Below are 20,474 nucleotides of genomic sequence, written 5' to 3' on the forward strand. Positions count from 1 at the left end.
CGCTCTTAAAGGGCCAGCGCTCCCTCCGCGCGCGGCCGGGCGAGGGGCGGGGGCCGGGGGCGGTATCTTAGGCGGAGGCTTCTTGGTAGCAGGTGCCGGCGGCGGAGCCCGGCAGGCGGCCCTTTCACTCTTTCCAATCGGCGGGAATCCTCCCTAGCCCACCTCCTCCACTCGGATCCACGCTTTGGGAGAGTGGGGTTGATCCCCAAAGTGACCTCTCCCGCCCTCCACAGAGAGAGGAAGGAGAAACGAAGACTCCTCTTTCCCCTACCTGGTAGGTGGGTGGGGATACTGAGGCAGCGGTGGGCAGAAAGGCTGGGGGAGGAAGGATCCAAGTGCTCTGTTCCAGACTGACACAGAAGAAAGGTAAACAAAGTCTAGAGATGTGTTGTTTTCCCAAAAGCCCGTCAAGTGTGGCGCCCTTCCAGTGGCTTCCCTCAGCGGTGCAGGGAGGGGTCGGTGTGCCGTGTGTGCCTGAAGTAGGACCACCCGCAGGCTTAGGGCGCGCGGCTGCAGACAAGCCACCGTTCACCTGCCTCTCGAAGGTGGACGCCTCACTTAGCTTTTCTGAGCCCCCGTGGCCTCCTCTGGGCCATGGGGCGAAAAGTTGAAGGTGAGGGTTAGCTGTGCGTCCGGTGCCTGGCCTACCTAGCACGCACTAGGTATCAAAGGTGAGGGCACTATTTTGTGCAAGCGAAATGTAACAATTCGGCCGACAAGGTGCTGGGCGCATAGGCAAAAACGTCCCGCCGAGTGGAGTTTAAAAGTGCTAGACTGATTTCTCTTCCAGGATCAGCTTGAGATCCCGTGGGTGTGGAGGCAGAAGGTTTGAGGTGGGGGGGCCCCAGGGCTGTGTGCCCAGACCAAGGGTAGTCCTGGCCCAGTAGATTGGGGGCAGAGGGGGCTGGATGTGAAGGCCAAGGCGCCAGGAGGGCAGGAGGGCGGAGACCTTCCCTCAGGTGCCCCACCTCCCAGCCCAGGAAATGGGAGCTTCCTCACCAGAGGGAGATTTCTCCTGAAACCTCCCCCACTGGCCTTACCTCCCGGAAATGGGCAGTGGTCAGGCAGAGCTTTAGAAATCGACCTGTTCACTGATTAGCCAGGTGAGAAGAAAGAATTAGCCAGGTAAAGGGAACAGACAGAGGAAAGTAGCAAAGATGGATGTCACTTCAAAACAACACAAAACTGTTGCAATACGGGAATGGAGATTCCGCATAGAACTGGGCCTGATTCCCAATACAACCAGTAACAGGTGGGGATTTACAGCTCAGGAGCAAGGGGGTCGGGTGTGAGTGCATGGAAAATGACTTAAGAGGAGACAGCCTGTCGGGGCTGAAGGCAGGTGAGGGTGATCAGATATCACCTGGGGGCAGTTCGGCTCTGGAGATGAACCAGATATATATATATATATATATATATCAAGGGTGGGGAATTCTCACTAATCTGACTTAGCAAGTTTTCTTGCTAAAACTGGACCCTGCAGGAAGCACAGGCGTGGGCCTTGCTGGGGAGAGGGCTCCAGGGAGCCAGACTAAAGGTCTGTCCAGCGAATAATCTTTGCCAGTCTCCCCTCTTGTTCAAGGGCAAAAGAGCTGTTCTTTTTTGCTCTGAACAACACAAATCCATTTCCCACTTGGTTGCCTTGATTCCTTTAGAACCAGCCGAACCATCTGTTGAGACTTGGTGTTGGTGGATAATTGCTATACTATGCAATGCATGAGGCATTTAATGAGAAAGATACTTTGAAGATAAACGGAAAAACGAAGATAAGAGGCTGAATCGACCTGTGTGTCCAGCTTTGTCGGCCTTTGTGGGTTGACCAGAAGTCCATGACCTGCGGTCCTTCCCCAGCAGTGTGAGCATGGTGACGGCGGTGATGTGCACGTTTCTCCATTCACCTCTTGGACCATCCTGGCCACAGCAAAGGTGGCAGGTAGCTTGTGGGGGACAGAGAGGCAGCAGTTGCTTCCGATCACTGCCAATGCCCCCTTCTTCAGCCAGGGTCACACAGAGGGTGATGCCATTATGCAGAATAATGCACTGGATTTCTCCTAGTTGGTAAGTCACAAATTCTAAGCCAGTAGTGATAGTCACTACCATCTGTACCATCTGGTACAGAAGTCACTACCTTTGTACCAGAAGCACAGGGGACTCATGCCAGCAGCTGGTACCCCAGTCAGCCATGGACCCCAGACAGCAGAACTTCTCCGTACATTGTTATTGCCCCAGAACATCGCTATAGTTAAAACCGAGAGACATACAGCACAGAAAATTCTGTGTTTCTGTAACGTACCCAAGTCATGGACCTCCCCAGAGGCACCGTGGACATCAGCGTAAATGTTAACCATCTCTCTGCATGTATACAAGCCCAGGGAAGAGCAAAGAACACAACACGGTTACATGGGCTGATTTGACATTTCGCAGGGCTCGGAGTTCCAGAAGTTCGTGGTGATCTGTAATGGCATATCCGGCCTGGAGCGCCTCATCCTCCCTCCAGAGGTAGGAGCCCTCGACATGAAGGGTCAGGTCGACTTGGGGGAGGGGTTTTTCTGACAAAGCCAACCTAGGACAGGAAAATGATCTGGGGCTAATGACACAAGCGGGGGCGGGGGGGGGCGTGCCGTCGGTGGATAAGGGAAGGCAGGGTTGAGACTGTGACAGTGACAAATGGCGATGGCAGAGGGAGAAAGGAGCAATATTTCATAGGAAGTAAGTGGAGACGCAGAGAAGTGCTGCATAATTTCATTAAGCGATGGTGTCTGTGTAGCCTGAGGGATGCGTGGGGCAAGCGGATGACCTAATGCTAACTCAGAGGTAGCTTGGACGCGTCTGGTGGTTGCAGCCATGGCTCACAGGGGGATTTGCCTTGGCCACCGGGTCAAAGGCCAAACTGTAACTTCCCAGAGGCCTTTGGTGTCTGGTATGCTCCTGGGATGACATTCCAGCAGCTCCACCCTCTGGTTCATGCACAGGCAAGGAAAAAGGGAGGGAGTCGCCTGGAGGGCCGAGGCTGGGAGGGGAAAGGAGGGAGCCTGCGGGGTTTTTGAGAGCGTGGTTGGAGAGGATGCTCTCCGGGTCATGGCGTAAGGAGCGAAGCAGCCAAAGAGAAATGAGGTCCCCACGAAACCTCAACAACATTTCAGGTGTTGTTTTCCATCAGGGGGAGGAGACTGTCGAAATGTACAGGCTCTGTCTATGGAGACAGGTTCATCTGCCGCTGGAATATTGTGACCCAGATACCAGACACAGAGAGAACATAAATTTTGTCTCTAGCCACCTTGGGGCCCTTTCTCACTCGTGGCTGACGAAGGCACGCAGTGTCCAGAGCCGTTGTCATAACTGTGAGGATGTTGGAGGAGGTTATCCACAAACTGGATTAAAAGCAGTCTCCTGGGAGTGTTAAGTCCCTCCAATGGGCAGTTAGGGTGCGCAAGAAGTGTAGTAAGTCAGGGCCTCCGTAAATCCTTCGGGCATAACTGGGACTATCACCCATGTAGTTGTTGAGAGTCCCAGGGGAAGGCAAACAAATATTGGGGTTCCTTGAGAAGCGGGACCCTAAACCAGGCGGAACACAGGGCAAGGACTGTGGGACGCTGGACGGGGAAGGAACAGCAGCCAGACATGTGAGGACTAGGCACCGAGGCAAATCTGGGTTTAACGATTTTATTGATAGATCTCAAAATTTTGGACTGACCCATGTCCTTGCCTGTTTGGTTGTTTGACGGCCAAAGGAGAGTAGTTCATGGGCTCCAAGTGGGGACCAGAAATGGTCTTTGTTTTTATTCAAACATTTCATTTATTTATTTTTAGAGAGAGGGGCAGGGAGGGAGAAGGAGGGAGAGAAACATTAATGTGTGGTTGCCTCTTGTGTGCCCCCTATTGGGGACTTGGCCTGCAACACAGGCATGTACCCTGACTGAGAATTGAACCAGTGATACCTTGGTTCGCAGGCCTTAGCTCAATCCACTGAGCCACACCAGCCAGGGCAAGATCTCCTGGCTTTGAATGACACTGAGGAATCATGGGGAGGGGCAAGCAGACTGGAGACAAAGGTCAAGGTCATTTAGGTCATGCTGGTTGTGGCCGGGACCCAGATCTGAGTCACGGCACTAAAAACTGTTAAAGAGAACCAGAGTTGGACAGGTGTTACAGTGGTCAAGTGGATTTTACTCAAAAAACTATTGCAGTAGGGGGACACCCCCGAATGTATAGAAGGGGGTTGAATTCCAAGTAGGACCAGAACAGGTGGGGATTCACAGCGGAGCAAATTGGGGGCGGGGGAGCCTTGGTGAACGGAGAGTCACCCACACGAGACATCACCTCCAGCGGGATTCTGGTGGAAGGCAGACCAGGGTGGTCAGATACCACCTGGGGGGCCGTGGGGGTGGGGAGGTGGATCAGATACTCAGCCTGACGTAGCGGGGTTCTAGATAAGGCTGGATTCTAGGAGGAAGTACATGGATGGGCCTTGCAGGGTGCAGGGCGCAGGGGAGCCTGGCTAAAGTCTGGTCCAACAACCCGTGTCAGCACGCACGGTGGGTGGGCATGACCCGGTGTTTGGCGGAGGGTCCTCAAGGACCGGGAGCCGGGGCTTGGAGAAAAGGTTGGGGCGGTTTCATCGATTTCCACTGGCAAACTCGCTCTGCGTGGTCCCTCCTTTGGGAGATGGGTTTCTAAAACTTTGGCTTTGACATTTCCTTTTGGGGTGTGTACAGGAGACTTCAGAAATAGACAACAGGGTTGTTTCCTTTTAACTGAACGCCTGGCCAGCTGTCACACTGTCTATTCCCAACCAGCCAAGTTTTTAAGACGTCTGAGTTTAGGGTGCTGCCTGGTAGAAAGAGGTGCCTGGGAACCGTGGGCCGTGCTGTCGGAGGCTGGCGGTGAGACTAGTTCGGCCCTCGTTTTCCTCCTGGGAGGAGCTTCCTCTCCCGGGGTACATCCTATCCATGTGAAGGAGACGGCATCCCTGTGGCCAGACCCTGACTGGTTCTGGCTCCTACTCAGAGCTCAGGGTCCAGGGTGGGTCTGTACATCCATCCATCACAGAGACCTGTGGTTCTGCCCATCCCTGAGGGGGGCGGGAGGGACTGAAATGTGGGAAGCCCAGCCCTTCAGCCGGCCAGCTTCCTGCATCATCTCATCTAGACCCTAACCGCCCCCGCCCGCGTCTCCTTGGAGCCTGTGTGTGAGAGCCCAGCAGCACAGCTTCCTTCCGAGACCCTGGTGTGGTGTGAGGGGTCGCCCCAGCTCTCGTCCACTGCGCAGTCTTGAGCAAGTCATTTCCCCCTTCGGGTTTGTCTCCTCATCTGTCAAAGGAAGGTTCTGGGGCAGGTAGTGGCCAAGGCCCCTTGTTTGGTAAAGGAAAGGCACTGTGGATGGGAACCAGGCCCAGGACCCCTGCCCCCACCCCTGACTGCCCCCCACTGGCCACGCTCAGGCTCTTGGTACTGAGACAAGGAATAAACAAACAAGCCGAGGTAATCTCCCCCTTCCTTGGAAACAGAGCTCGGGTGGTCTGGAGGGCCGAGCGTGCGCGGAGAGCCGAGTGTGCCAGGTGGAAATGGGCCAAAGAGGCCGAGGGTGATCGTTTCCCTGCCCTGTGGGGAACATCTGAGGACACCGAGGCCAGATGTGCTGATTTTGCGCCCTCCCTGGTGTGATCACGTCCCCATCGAGGGCAAGGCTTCACTCTGGGAGTCAGACTGCCTGGGGAGGACCGGCCTGCTCTGGCTCCCTAAGACATCGCCTCCTAAGGAAGAGCCCCATTGCTTCTGCACTGTCAGCCGCACACTCGCCGCCTGGGTGCCCGCCAAGCCCCTGCCGTCCGCCCGGCCTCCGCCCCTCCCCCCAGCGAATCTCCTACTTCCTTCCTCCATCACCACCTTCCATTCTCCAGCGAGGCGCCGGTATTGATCTTGGCCCATCGCTCAGAGATGCCGCACTCCGATTCCATCCAGCCGCATCCTCCCCCTGGGTGCCTCGGGGCAGTCCTCCCAGTGGGCGGAGGGTGGTGCTGCCTCACACCCAGCCCCCCTCCCAGGGAGAGTGAACACTCAAGAGGGAGGCTGGCTGGTGTCCCTGACGAGGAAGGCCAGGTGGTCTGCGCCCACGGAACCTGCCTTGGGGGAGGCTGGCTCCCATCCTGAAACTGGAATCTGAAGGAAGTTGGCTGGCTGAGTGGTACAAAGTTGGGGATGGGGCTTCTCCTTGGCGCACCCTGCCAGTGCCCCCAACCCCCATTACAAGCACCCAGAGGCCTGGATGAGTCCGATTGGGCACAGTGCGTGGCCTGGCCCAGAGTGGGTGTCAGGATGTGCCGGCCGGATCTCTGTGTTCCTCGCACACCAGCAAGGACGCTCGGCTTCTTCGTCTCCTCCAGTGTGATCTCAAAGGCCAGGAGAACCATCAGCAGATCAGTGTGTGGGGGGGCTGGGGAACAAGGCACAGAATATGACTTCCCAGACCTTCAGAGCAGCGACTGGGAGCTTGCCTCAGCAGCAGAGAGGCAGGAGGCGGAGTGGGAGCTGGGGTGACAAGGCCCCCACCCCCACCTTTCCCTCAGGCCTGACCAAGGCAGGTTGGAGGTCAGGGTGGAGGTGGGGCCTTACCTCTTATTTCTCATGTGACCTCAGGCTAGTCATTGAACCTGTTCTGTGCAAGTGGTTATCCTGTTCACCCTCCAGGGAGGGGTTCCTGGGAGGACCAGGTGAGAAGGTCCTAGAAAGGGCTTTAAAAATTGTTGGTGTCAGGTCTCAGTGTCTGTGCTAACACTGATGAGGAATGGGGGTGGCGACCCCCTGCCACATGCCCCAGTGAGATGTGGTGTGTGTGACCTCCGTGGTGCGCAGGCCTGGCAGACTGGGTGACCCCACCCCAACGCCCACGTTAGCACTTGTGACAGACACTCCCAGGGTCCCCCCAAACTGAGAAGCGCACTGACGAAGGTGGGGAGAGAAAATCCAAAATAAAAACTTATCTTTATTTGTTGAACATAATTTAAAACTCTAACATAAGAGTATGTCTTCATCCATCCCCAGAAATCCAGATGGCAGCTGGAAAGGACTGGTCCTTTGCTCTCATGAGGGCTCAAAGAATCACAGTCCTGTGCGACCCCGGCCCTCTGTCCGTGTCCTCTCTGAAGGCCCACCGGCCTGAGTGGACAGTCAGAGGCCGCGGCAGGCGAGCCCTGACTGGGGGGCGGCGCCAGTGCCACTTGGAAAGCTGCTGGGAAACCAGAGGTCACAATGCGTTGGAGGCCTGGTGAGGCCAAGATGGAACACCTGCTCCAGTCTCCCCAGGCACCTGGCTGGGGTGAGTGGGAGGAAGTAATGGAGAAAACTGATGCTGAACCTCATATCAGCACCCTGAACCTTGGCCCTGAAATAGCCTCGCTGGCATTGGAAGAGGTGAGAGTAGAAATAAATAAATGGGAGTGACAGGCTTCAATGAGGCAGGGGGACAGTCCCATGGAGGCACCCTGTGTCCTGGCCGGGGCAAGGGAGAGCCAGGGCACACGGGTGTAAAAACGTTGGTCTGAGGCCAGCAGTGTCACAGTGCAACACCATGGCGAAGGGACAGTGGGGGGAGTGTGGGGAGTGGCCACTTGTTGGAGGGGCTACAGTTGGGGATTCTGGCTGAGTATGGGGGGGGCTCACCCAGTGACCCCATTTTGTGTGTGTTTGTGCAAGAAGTCACAGACCTACAACTAGGGAGCCCAGTCTGCCCTCTACTGGTGATCTTTGGGAAGGACAACACAGCAGCATGGGACCTGCAACCTGAAAGGGCCAGGAGAGAACCAGCCGGGAGCAGCAGGCCTCCCTGTGGCTCCTCCTTCTCTGCTTGGCCTGTGGCAAATCCTGGGACAAGGAGGGCTCCGTGCTCACTTCAAAGGCATCGAGAAGAACTTGTTCCCAGACTTGCAGCGGACCTGCTCGGCGTGCACGCGCAGCAGCATCTCAGAGTCTTCAAACTGGTCCACCAATTCCTTAACCAGAAGCCGGGGAGGACAGTCACTCGAGGGGACTCAGGGACCCAGAGGGTGCTGCAGATGCATCCGGCCTGCTGAAACCCTCCGGGGGGAAACCGAGGGCCCCACAGGCCCTGCACTCGGTTACTGGGTCTACTCAGCTCTGCCACTTGGTGAGGTTGGTCCTACCATCCCGATGTCACGGAGGACTACAGGGATGCTCAGAGCCCTGAATTACGGAATCCAGTAAAACCAGGACTGGGACCTGGCTCTGCTGGAGCCCCAAACGGGAGCTCTCTGCCCCCGCCCCACCAACGGTCAGGCCCTGAGCAGAGGTGGCCCGTGGGCCGTTGCCTAGTGTGCACGTTTTGTCTGGCTTGCAAAATGTTTTTTTTCTTTTAAATAGAGATTGGTTGTTGCCAAGATTAGAAAACAGGGAGATTACACATAAACATCTGGATTCCTGGCTTCTCTGGAAAAACAGGAGTGGTAGCAACACGAGGCCCACATTCCTGCGAGGCCCCACTCCCCACTCTCTCCCTGACCGGGAGGCGCGGCTGCCTCTCTGCGGGCTGACGGGAAAGTGAAGTCTTTCACCACCTGTCACAGTGGAGAGAGGCTACGAAGGTGGGTGTTACTCAACTGGCACGTTTCACTCATTTCAACACCTGCCAGGCCCCCAAGGTCACCCCAGCCTTTGACCTCTGGGCAAGGGGCTAGGCCTCCAGGGAAGGCCCGCAGCGGCCTCTCAGATCCGTGTTCCAGGGCGGTGCTCCTCAAATTCTACCGTGCACACAAATCCCCAGGGCCCTGTTACAGTGCAGCTCTGAGTTCCAAGGTCTGGGTGGGGCCCCAGAGTCTGCAGCGTCACCAGGCACCCAGGTGCTGCTGCTGGCCCGGGGCTGCACTTCCAGGAGCAAGATGGTGTGTGTGAATGTGTGTGTGTGTCTCCTGCCACATTAGTGATTTCCCAGGGATGCAGGTTTGCACACCTAACCCCCAGCGTCAGTCATCTCCCCTCATACTTCCCGACACCCCCTGACCCTGGAGTTCAGCACCCTCATGCTCCTGCCCTGGGACCTCACCTGCAGCTCCTTCAGACACTGCCCTTCCAGCTGGAGCCGAGCATCGCCTACACACCAGGCCAGGCTGACGTGGAAGGAAGGGTCCTGCAGGGGAACAGCAGGGGGGCAGGTGGTTGCCCAGGTGCCACGAGGGGACCAGGCATACAGACACCTGTGACAGAGTTGTCACGGCATCCCTGATGGACCTCCGGGTGGCTCCATGGAGACTAGACCCTCCGTGTTGATCCCAAGCACCCTCTACAGGTAAATGACATAGCCCTGGGTGGGTCCTTGCTATGGCCTGAACTGGGTCTCCCCAGATTCTTATGTTGAAGCCCTGATCTCCAACGTGATGATATTTGGAGGTGGGGCCTGTGGGAGATGGGGTCAGAGGAGGTGAAGAGGGTGGAGGCCTCACGATGGAGTTTGTGCCTGTTTAAGAAGGGACACCAGACAGCCTGCTTCCTCCCTGTCTCCACCATGCAAGGGCATTGGGAGCAGACAGCTGTCTACAGGAAGGCAGAGAGTCATCGCCCAAAACGGACCATGCTGACACCTTGACCTTGGACTTCTAGGCTCCGGAACTGTGAGAAAGTGAATTGCGTCGCCTAAGCCAACCAGCCTGTGACGTTTTGTGATGGTGGCCTGTGTCTGGGGCAGGCCTGTCCTCCGAGGCTCTCCTTTATATACAGTAGCGAACCACGAAGTCTGGGGCACTCAGTCTACTCTCTGATCTAAGACAGTTCAACAGAGGACATACTTTTTAAGATGAAACAAACAAAAGCCGAAATCTCTAAAATTATGAAGAAACAATAATTGTCTCCATTCAAAGTCATGCATATATATCTCAGCATGATTTAAAAGGAATATACCCAGCAAACCAACGGCCCTTTAAAACCCTGAGCTGCCGCTTGGAGTCCGAGCACCCCCCGGAGGGCACAGGGCAAGGCCCAGGAGGGTATGTGAAGCCACACCCTTCGGGGTGTCAATTTTACTAAATAGTGGGGAAAACGGCTTCTTAAGAAATGTAAAAATAAACATGAAAACGACATGGAACAGAAGGCATTCCTCGGGGGCCCATTTATTATACACAGAAGAGAATTCTAAGAAATGCTAAGAAATGTGGGACTTCGGACACGTCGCACCTGAGAGCGTCTCAGAACGCTCCGCTCTCCAGGGGCCATGTTTCCTCTGAAGGGCGGCATTGGGGACACCTGCCAGGGAAAAGTTCTGGAGGGCTCTCCAGTCTGCCTGTCAGTGAAGGCTGGTTTTGCTCATGCCGCAGATGGGCCAGCATAGAAGAAAAGGCCCCGTGTATTACCTGGTAGAAAGTGGTGAGGTCGAAGTCCTCCATGACTCTGTCCACCTCGGACACCAGGTCCAGGAACTGGGCGTGCCCGGAGGTGACCTCGAGCCCCACGAAGGTCCTGGTGGGCGGAAGACGGGTGAGACGACAGGGGCGGGAGACGCAGCCTGGGACAGCACGGACTGTCTGTGACAGGGCCCAGGATGTGACAGACAGAAAGCAGAGCCCGCCGCACCACCCGCTGCTTTCTTCCCCGGCTCCCGGGCGGTTCGTGTTCCTGCTCTCTGCGTGGCTCGTCCACCCTCCCTGCCTCCGTCTGGAAACCTTCCTTCCTCCGCTCTAACCGCACGCCTCCCCGGGGTCTAATAACACTCGCAGGAGCACGTCCATCTGTCACTGCCGAGCCTGCAACCCGAGGCCCCTGCACCCATCTCTCCGTCATCGCTTTGGAGTCTGGCCCCTTCCTGAGGACTTGGCTCTGCAGCGCTGGCTGCACTCCCACTGGCGCTCACACATGCTCGCTCTCATCTTTAACTTTTAAAATTTATTATTTATTTTTAGAGAGAGGAGGAGGGAGGGAGAAAGAGAGGGAAACTTTGATGTAAGAAACATCAATCAGGTGCTTCTCATATGTGTCTCACTTAAGTGCCCTGACTGGGAATTGAACCAGCGACATCTGGCATGTGGGACGACACCCACCCAACTGAGACACACTGGGCAGGGCCTCTCTCACATCTTTAACAACCCTCCCTGGTGTGCTCAGTGGATGGAGCACCAGCCTGTAGATCAAAGGGTCGCTGGTTCGATTCCCAGTGAGGGCACATGCCTGGGCTGTGGGCCAGGTCCCCAGTAGGGGGCACTTGAGAGGCAACCACACAATGATGTTTCTCTCCCTCTCCTTCTCCCTTCCCCTCTCTCTGAAAATGAATAAACAAGATCTTTAAACAAAATAAGTAAAAGCCCTCCCTGGAACCCACACCCTCAGCCAGCCTCCCCCCATTCCCAGCGAAACTTCTTGTAGACGAACTGTCTGCCTCCACCCTCTAACTCCTCACCTTCCAGCCTCAGCCTGCTTTGCAGGGAACTGACCGTTCAGGCTGCCAAGGGGCTCCACATCTGGATCCGATGGACGCTTCTCCGTCCCCATCTTGGCCGATCGGTGAATCTGACACAGCCGACACCTCCCTCCCCGAAACCCTTTCCTCCCCTGGCCTCCAAGACGCCACACCCTGCACAGTCCTGGCTCGATCCCACCTCTGGCCTCCGTGCTGCCTCCTTCGCTGCCCTTATCTTTCCAACCTCTCCACGGCCAAGGGCAGCAGAGCCCCCGCTCGGTGCACGTTTCTGTTGCACCCGCACTCTCCCAGTAGTCCGACCGCACCCAGCCCCGCTTTCAATCATGCCGGCCCATGGCTCCCGAACATCCGTCCCCAGCGGCCCCCCTCCGGTGCAGCACAGTTGTGCATGTGTCATCTCCATGGGGGTCAACAGGCAGCAACGACTAATGGGCACAGAGTGGAACTTTTGTTTTCCTTCCCACCAGTGTTTCCCAGCCCAAAAAACGGGGCTATTGTTTACCCAGCTTCCCCAACTCCAAACCCAGAGTCTGCTCTGAGTCTTCCCCTTACTTCACACGGATCCAGCCCATGGCTGGTACTTCCAGTGGATTCAGTCTCTGGGACTGGGAATGTGGCCACTTCTTGGCTCCTTCACTGCCCCCCCCCACCTCATCCAGGCTGCCACAGGCCTTCGCCTGGGCAGCGCCACCTGCCTCCTCTCAGCTCTGCCTGCGTCAGCCCTGCTTCCTAACCTCTTCTCCACTCGGTAGTCACAGCCACGATCTAGTCAGGCTGATGTCTACAGTGCAGATAGGATCGGGTCTCTCCTTTGTTCGCATCCCTCCAATGGCTCCATTTCACCGAAAACCCAAACTCCTTCCCGTGACCTTGAGGACGCTGCAAGAGCTAAGCCTGCCGAACTCATCACTTGGCCCCTCCCGCCTGCTCCCCAGCTTCCACCTCTGGGCCTCCTCAGACAGGCCAAGCTCCTTGCTGCCTCAGCCACGTCACCTGCTGTGTCCTCTGCAGGGAAGTTCTCCCAGCAGCTCTTCCTCGGGTCCCCAGAAAATGCCACCTCCCTGGGCACTTCCCTCGTGCCCTCCTTGGCCACTCGCTCCTATCATTTCACATGATAGTTACGAACGACCTCATCTGCCATATCATCTGACTCCCCTGCAGAATGTGAGGTTGTTCCCCGCCCCCTGCCCCCCGCCGCAACCGGCACAGGGACCATGAGACCTTATGGCTCTAATGCTGAATGAATGAGAGCAGCAGAGATGGAAGGGACCAGCGAGCCCCCTCTCAGAAGCACCCGGAGGAGGCAGCTCAGGGCCTGGATCAGACAGGGAGGCTCACTTTGAAGCTGGGGTAATAATGGTTTCTTTCTTCTTAGGCGCATTAAAAACTTGTTCGGCCCACTGGAGCCTCCCCAGTGTCCGGTGGTGACTGTATCTGGGACACACGCGTGACGGTGTTGGAACAGGCAGCCCCAGAGGTGAAGATGTGAGCCACACGTTAAGTTGGGGCAAGAGCTGGGCAGGAACCCAGGTGACTGTTTCTCGGTTGCCGGCTTTTTTCAATACATGGTGACGTTTTGTCTGACCCTGCTCCCCCCGGCCCCCCCCACCTTCCTCTATTATTTATCTTAATGAAAGGTCCAGATTCGGGAACTTCTGTCTTTACAGTCACAGAGTTGGTTAGAACACAAAGAAACGAAAAATTCTGACAGACGAGGCCAGAGGCAAAGCAAGCTCTCAATCTTTACTCCAAAGAATCTTCTGGAAACGACAGGACCCATGGGGAACACCCACCTGGTTTTCTCCTGGTTGGTGTAAATCTTCACCCGGTTGGCAGTAAAGCAGAATCTGAAATTTAGTAGAAAAGACCACATTTCAGAAAGAATAAGGGGAAAAAATCATATTAAAAAAACAGCACTTTGAAAATATTAGTTAGCTCATTGCACACTTAGTACTGTTGCCCTGCTATACAGGTATTATGTTGAACCCTAAAATATTTGAGCTGGACAAGACCTCAAGTCATCACCCAGTCTGAGCGATGCAGTTTCATCCAGGTGCCAGGAAAATTGTGCTTTATTAATAGCCATTCATTTCATTGGACAATTTGAGACCATCTCATCTTACTGAAGGGAACTGAGAAAGCCTCCTTTATCGAGTAGGTGATAATAGATCATTTAAGGGACAACCTGTCCTTCGCAGTTTTTTTTTTTAAATAAATTTTTTTTATTGATTATGCTGTTACAGTTGTTCTATTCCCCCTTTATTCCCCTCCACCCTACCCCCCATCCCCACCATCACCCCCCCTTTAGTTTATGACCATGTGTCTCAAGTCCTTTAGATTCTATATTTCCCATGCTATTCTTGCCCCCCCCATCTATTTTCTATCTACTGTCTATGCTACTTATTTTCTGTACCTTCTCCCCCCTTCTCCTCCTCCCACTCCCCTGTTGCTAACCCTCCTTGAGATCTTCATTTCTATGTCTCCACTCCTGATCTAGCTGTCCTTTTAGTTTGCTTTCGTTTTAGGTGTGGTTGTTAATAACTGTGAGTTTGTTGTCCTTTCACTGTTCATGTTTCTTTAACTTCTTTTTCTTAGATAAGTCCCTTTAACGTTTCATATAAGGGCTTGGTGATGATGAACTCCTTGAATTTGATCTTATCTGAGAAGCACCTCATCTGTCCTTCCATTTTAAATGAAAGTTTTGCTGGATAGAGCAATCTTGGTTGTAGGTCTTTAGATTTCATGACTTGGAATACCTCTTTCCAGCCCCTTCTTGCCTGTAAGGTCTCTTCTGAGAAATCCACTGACAGTCTGATGGGGATTCCTTTGTAGGTGACTGTCCCCTTAGCTCTTGCTGCTTCTAGGATTCTCTCCTTCATTTTAATCTTGGCTAATGTAATTACGATGTGCCTTGGTGTGTTCCTTCTTGGGTCCAACTTCTTTGGTACTCTCTGAGCTTCCTGGATTTCCTGGAAGTCTATTTCCTTTGCCAGATTGGGGAAATTCTCCTTTATTATTTGTTCAAATAAGTTTTCCACTGGTGGCTGTGCCTTTCCCCCTTCTGGTACCCCTATAATTCGGATGTTGGAGCGTTTAAAGATGTCCTGGAGGTTCCTAAGACTCTCCTCATTTCTTTGAATTCTTGCTTCTTGACTCTTTTCTGTTTGGCCATTATTTGCTTTCTTCTGGTCCACTCCACTGATTTGAGACCCAGTTTCCTTTTCATTGCTATTGGTGTCCTGTGTAATTCCATTCATTTCAATTAGTTTCGCCTTCATATATTTGTCTAATTTGTCCGTATAATCAACCAGTTCTGTGAGGATCCTGATCACCAATGTTTTAAACTGTGCGTCTGTGAGTTTTGCTATTTCTTCATCGCTTAGATTTATTGGCTCTGGGGCTCTGAGATCCTCCTGCGACATTTTTGGTCTGTTCGCGCCCTTTAAGTGTGAGAAGCGGCGCCTTGGATTCCCAGGTCGCTGGGTTGTGACGCTGTATGTGGGGGCGTGGCCAGAGCGGGGAAATGGCGATCCCCTCTGCCGCTTCTCACAGCTGGGTGCGGAGGAGCAGTGCCTTAGGTGCTTCACCTGGGCCGGGCCACTCAGAGTCGCTGGGTTATGACGCTGTATGTGGAGGTGGGGTCAGAGCAGGGAAATGGCGGCGCCCTCCACTGCCGCTTGCCGTGGGGACCTGCCGGCCCGGTCCAACCGCCCACTCCCTCGCCTGTCCACCCTCCCACAAATGTGCGACCTCAGTCAACACACAGCCCCAGGCCCGGCTGTCTCCCCCGCGGTCGCTCGCCTGGTTGCTCGCTGGGTCGCTCACTAGGTCTGACCCTGCGCCTGGATTCCGCGGGCCTGAGTGTGTCTGGCCGAGTCCTCCTGTGCAACCCTGCTCCGCCAGCCGCTGGTTTCGCCCCTTACCGGTCAGGCTGAAGAATTTGTTGTTAACGGACTTCCGAAAAGTTCAATTTTCCGTGTTCTGGCTGTGTTTTCTGTTGCTAATATTTAGTTGTCTCTAAACTTGGTTGTGTGAGAAGGCACGGCACATCCACCTATGCCTCCATCTTGGCGGAAGTCTGCAGTTTTAAAAAAGACAATTCTGATTCGTTGAAGCAATGACAAGAACATTCCCCATGTGCCAGGCACTATAATTATCCCCATTTTACAGACAAAAAAACCGGAGGCTTGGTGAGACTGGATTTGATGAACCACAGTTTGAACCTCTATCTGCCTGATTCCAAAGTCCTTGCTCTTGTCTATGATGCCTTCATGGGTCTCTGTTAGTAGGAAATTAGAGCAGAAACACCTGCCCACCCACCACTGAATCAGCTTCAGCCAGGTAAGTGCTCTGACTCTGGCTGGTCCCCACAATGTTCTCTGGGACACGAGATCTCAGAGGCACAGACTGGCTTGCTGTCCTTCGTGGACTAACTTGGCAAATCCCATTATAGGGAACGATCGTCTTGTAGCCTCCACGCCAAGATATCACCCCGTCTGAGGGAACACAGCACCCCAGCATCTGTGCAAAATCAGTCAACTTTTGGCTTTCCCATCAGTTCCGCCTCCCAGGGCATCCTTTTTGGGGAAACTGTCTGGGATACTAGAGCCAGCAGGAGCTTGGTTAAACATAGAGTTTAGCAAGTGTTCTGCCAGGCGCCTGACCAACAGCCTGGTGTGGACGTTGAATGGTCGTGGGCAGCGTCAATTTTATGTGCCGACCTGGCTGGGCTAAGGGACACCCAGAGAGCTGGTGAAACATCTCTGCATGTGTCTGCGAGGGTGTTTCTGCCCTCGGGTGGTATTTGGATCGCTGGACTGAGTAAAGCAGATGGCCCTCCCCGGTGTGGTGGGCACCCCTGGCTGACACAGAACCAAAAGGCAGGGGAAAGGCAGACTCACTCTCTGTGCTTGAAGTGAGACATACATCTGGTCCTGCCCTCAATATTCAGCCCTGGCTTCTTAGGCTTCCAGGTTAATACTGGGACTGACACCATCAGTCTCCCCTCCTCTGCACTCCACCCTTAATACCCAGGCTTTGAACTTGAGCTGAATTACATCATGGACTTTTCTGGTTCTCCAGCTTGCCGATGGCAGATTGTGGGACTTTGTGACCTTCACAATTACACGGGCCAATTCCTATCATAAATCTCACATCTCTAACTGTTGATGCATCTGCATCTCTGTACCTGTACCCTGTGGGTTCGGTTCCTCTCGAGAACTCTACTGCAGATTTTGGTTGACGGTGTGTCAGAGGAGCTGAATTTTAAGGATGAGTTTTCCGAATTGGTTCTGGTGTTTCTGGGATTCTGGAGAGCCTGTGAGTCAAGTCAGACCAATCGAAGTCATTCCTGTGATAGTTGCCGAAGCTACTGGAAAAGAGAGCTGCCCTTCCAGGTGGGTAGATGGGCAGCCTGGGCACGTTGGTGGCCTTGTTTTTTGTCATGAGGATGAAGCCAACACAGATGGGGACAGAGCGGAGGGATGGAGAGGGTCAGGCGCCACCTGACAGCTTCTGACCACCCCTGTCCACCTGTGCACGGCACCAGTGCTACCTCCGAAGTTTTTAGTTCCACCAACCTATGTAAATTTCTTCTCAGTTTAAGCCACGGTGGTGTGGATTTCTGACTCCATCAAGAGAGTCCTAACTGTTACGCGTATGACTCGATACATTTGGCAGTGACGATTTGAAAAAAGGTGGCAGGGCTGGGTTAGGTGATGAGATGCGTTTTGGTCCCGATTCTCTGGCTGACTGAATGGGATCAAAGCCCTTCCTCCCATCCCCCCAGAAGGGGTCACACTCAATGGGCAGCTCCCTAGCTGAGCAGAGTAGTTCCAGGGGCTTCCTGGGCTTCAGGCCTCCTGACCCGTGGGGTGGGGCTCGGACTAGCAGATGCTGTTTCTCTCTCTCTCTCACACATCTACACATCTGGGCTTTAGTGTAACGCCTCACTTGAAGAAAGGGCTCTGCAGATAAAACCATGGGGGTGGCTTCCTAGGCTTCCTCTAGAACATCAGAGGGTCCAGAGTTTGATTTCTGGGCTCTCTCTGGTGGCTCCATCATTCAATATATATCCCAATGATGCCTACAGTGAGCAAAGCACCTGGAAAGGAGATGCGGGGAAATTCAGAGGGAAGCCGCATTCTCGGGCCTGCAGGGACTCTGGCTCCAAAGAGACATGGGACTGACTGGATATGAGGGTGAGTGAAATGAGCTCTAGGGCGTAAACAGCCATGGGATGGATGACCCCTGGGAGTGAGGGGTTCTGGGAGAAACGCCAGCTGGGAGAGCAGTGAAGGAGCAGGGCTTTGCGCTGGCCACCTTCCGGAGGAGAGGCGTTTCTGGTAGGAAGAAGATGCATGAAATAGTCAAGAAATAAAGAAGCCCTGGGTTGGCAAGTAAAACCAGAAGCAGCGTCCAGTCTAGATCCTTCACCAAGGGCCATGCTGAGGGCACGTGTGATCTCGTTCCACTTTCCCAAGTCCCCTCTGAGACAGCCACCACCCCTTCCGTGACTGGCACACAGGTGCTTGCGTGGCGGGCCTAGGTCACACAGGGTGAGGCGTAGAGCAGGCAGCTCCTGATGTTCTAACCTTTACATCTGGCCTGCTTGCTGGGGCAACACACCCCGCCCCTCCATGCCTAGGGTAGCTCAGAACCGGAAGAGGAGCCTTGGAGGGGAGAGGAGGAAGCGCAGTGGGGAGCAGGCGGCCCTCACCTCTGGCGGGAGGCCATGCGGTCTTTCAGAGCCTGCACGAAGGGAAGGATCCAGTGGTGCCGCAGAACCACGCTCTGGGACAGGCTGAGGTGGAAGGCCTCCATCCTCACCAGCCGGGGGACGTACTTCTGGGCGTGGGGCAGCACCTCGTCCAGCAGGTCCAGGAACTCTTCCCCAGCTTCATCTGGAGGGAGACAGCGAAGAGGGCGGGCCATTCTCTTAGCAAGGGTGGCATGGCTGCGTGAAGAGGCCCAGAAGGCCTTTTTCCCTCTGGGTTGTAGGAGAAAATTGCCTTGGCAGCAGCCTGTGTCTGTGTATTTTAATAATGTTTTAATATCTATTTCTCGTTATATAAGTAACACACTGATGCTCACTGTAAATAGTTCAAGTAAAAAAGACCCAGTGTGTTACTCAATCTGCCCGAACACCCTGGTGAGTAGGTGGTACAGAGAAGCATCCCCATCCTGTGGATGGGGAAACGGGGGCTCTAAGAGTTTACGTGACCTAATGCAAGACAGTAATAAGAACCACTGCTTGTTCCGTGTATTGTGCTAAGAACTTGCCATTGATTATCTGATTTAATTTTCAGCAAAATCCTAGGAGATAGGTATCGCTATCGTCCCCATTTAGAGATGAGGAAATGGAGGCTCTGGGAACTCCAGTAACTTACTAAAAGGCGCCCAGAGTAGTGGGTCGTGGAGCTAGGACTGACTCTGAAGATGGGGCGTTTACTGTTTTATGCCTGTCACTCACTTCTTAGGGTAGGAGTGGGACCAGAACCCAGCGCACCTAAGGCCCTCTTAGAAATGACATGCCACCTGCACTCTGGGATGGCCTTGACAGTCTGCCCTCACCCTCCCTTGGTCACCTCCGTATGGGCAGAGAGAGCGCTATACCTAGGGTTAATAAAAACTATTTCAGGCAACGACTTGAAAACTGAAATTAAGTTGACAGCAAAATTCCCCAATGCTTGAACCTCGTTGTCTCTGGGCTGAGTCCATCTTTCCCACCACCCACGTCAGAAACTTCTGGCTTCTTCCTCCTGGTGGGAGTCAGCTTTCTCCCACCCAGAGGCACCTAATGGTCTCGGCCACTTGCCTTTCCCACACGACTCACATGGTATGTAGACGTGGGTGGCCCAGTTGCCCCGTTCGTGGGGAAAGGTGCGCACCCGGCCCCCGTGTTTCGCGCTGTCATCTTCGGGCCCCTCCTCGATGCCTGCAAACATGTGCAGCACACTGTCCGGCACTGGCAACCTCTGGCTGGGAAGGGGGCTCCGGCCACTGCAAGGGAAAAAAGAAAATGCGCACACGTATCCCAGGGGCGTTCTCCACCTCTGTATACACAATCCAAGTTGTAACCACTGGTACAGGGTGACTCTGGGCATCCATTTCCCACCAGGTGCTGTGAGCAGCTTCTAGATAACTACAAAGCTCTTTCCCCAATGACTCTGAGAGGCAGACCTTGGCAGGGAGCATGGTCCTCAGCCGGAATTGAGCAGTCAGCAACGTGTGGTTCAGAGGTCACTTTCCTTAAAGGGGCAGGCCTGAGCTGGAGTAGCAGTGGTCTACTAGCACTGTGGTCTTAGGCCAGCTATGTGCCCTTTGTGGGCCTCAGTTTCCCCATCTGTAACGTATACTTCTACCTGATAGCGCTACTGTGAGATCAACTGAGATACTGCTTGGAAGGCACTCAGCAAGCACCAGGCCTGGCATATAAGAACCGAGGCTCCAAGAAGAGTCGTGGATGGTTTTGTTCACTGCCGAGTCCCAAAGTCCCCCCAGTGGGTGCTCAATGAATATTTATTCAGTGAATGAGAAAAGCTCTCCAACGCTTTAGCTACTCCTCTGCAACTGTGTTAAATGAGGTATTGGACCTAGGAGGTACAGTGATGCGCGTCAGGAGAAAGCCAATGGCAGAGGCTCCCCGAACCCAGGTTTCTCACCTCCTAACCCTGGCCCAGCCGGGGGTGAGGCGCACTCTGGGGCTTTGCCCAGGGGTGTCCCCTGGAACCTCATGCCCCTCCCCCTTCCCTGAGGCGCCCGCCCCGCACTGTCCCACCCTCCGAGACACTCTGATCCCACCGGGTCTCGCGTGAACCCGCACCCTCCCCAGAAAGACCCCTTTGCTCCTCACCGAGGGCGGCATCCAGTCCCCGGCAGGGCCTGAGCCCCGGCCTCGGCCTCGGCTTCATCCTCCGAGCCGCTGCTGCTGTAACCCACCAGGGGAGCAACACTCATGGGATCTCGGCGACAACTGGGCAGACCAAGTAGCAGCCACACTCTGCACCCGGAATTCCGCCGCGCCGGAAATGCCCTTCGGGGGCGGGGCCCGGGTTAGC

The 20,474-nt window shown here is 54.6% G+C and overlaps 1 protein-coding gene and 1 long non-coding RNA gene across 2 annotated transcripts; one reads left to right on the forward strand and one right to left on the reverse strand.

The window, feature by feature from the left end:
* Positions 1–19: 19 nt before the first annotated feature.
* Positions 20–13,589, forward strand: LOC119046408 (uncharacterized). The gene is made up of 3 exons (XR_005081976.2): positions 20–366; positions 2,425–2,499; positions 12,791–13,589. It is a non-coding gene; the product is annotated as an uncharacterized LOC119046408 (long non-coding RNA).
* USB1 (U6 snRNA biogenesis phosphodiesterase 1) lies at positions 6,962–20,461 on the reverse strand. The gene is made up of 7 exons (XM_037141470.2): positions 20,270–20,461; positions 19,250–19,416; positions 18,134–18,317; positions 13,209–13,262; positions 10,355–10,460; positions 9,055–9,138; positions 6,962–7,987 (listed from the first exon to the last, which is right to left on the reverse strand). Exons 1-7 carry the CDS (start codon positions 20,371–20,373, stop codon positions 7,883–7,885), a joined length of 804 nt encoding a protein of 267 aa, XP_036997365.2. The 5' UTR covers positions 20,374–20,461; the 3' UTR covers positions 6,962–7,882.
* Between the last annotated feature and the right edge of the window lie 13 nt (positions 20,462–20,474).

The sequence above is a fragment of the Artibeus jamaicensis genome, unplaced genomic scaffold, assembly GCF_021234435.1.
Source record: "Artibeus jamaicensis isolate MK-2021 breed Jamaican fruit bat unplaced genomic scaffold, CSHL_Jam_final contig_3152, whole genome shotgun sequence".
Classification (NCBI taxonomy): domain Eukaryota; kingdom Metazoa; phylum Chordata; class Mammalia; order Chiroptera; family Phyllostomidae; genus Artibeus; species Artibeus jamaicensis.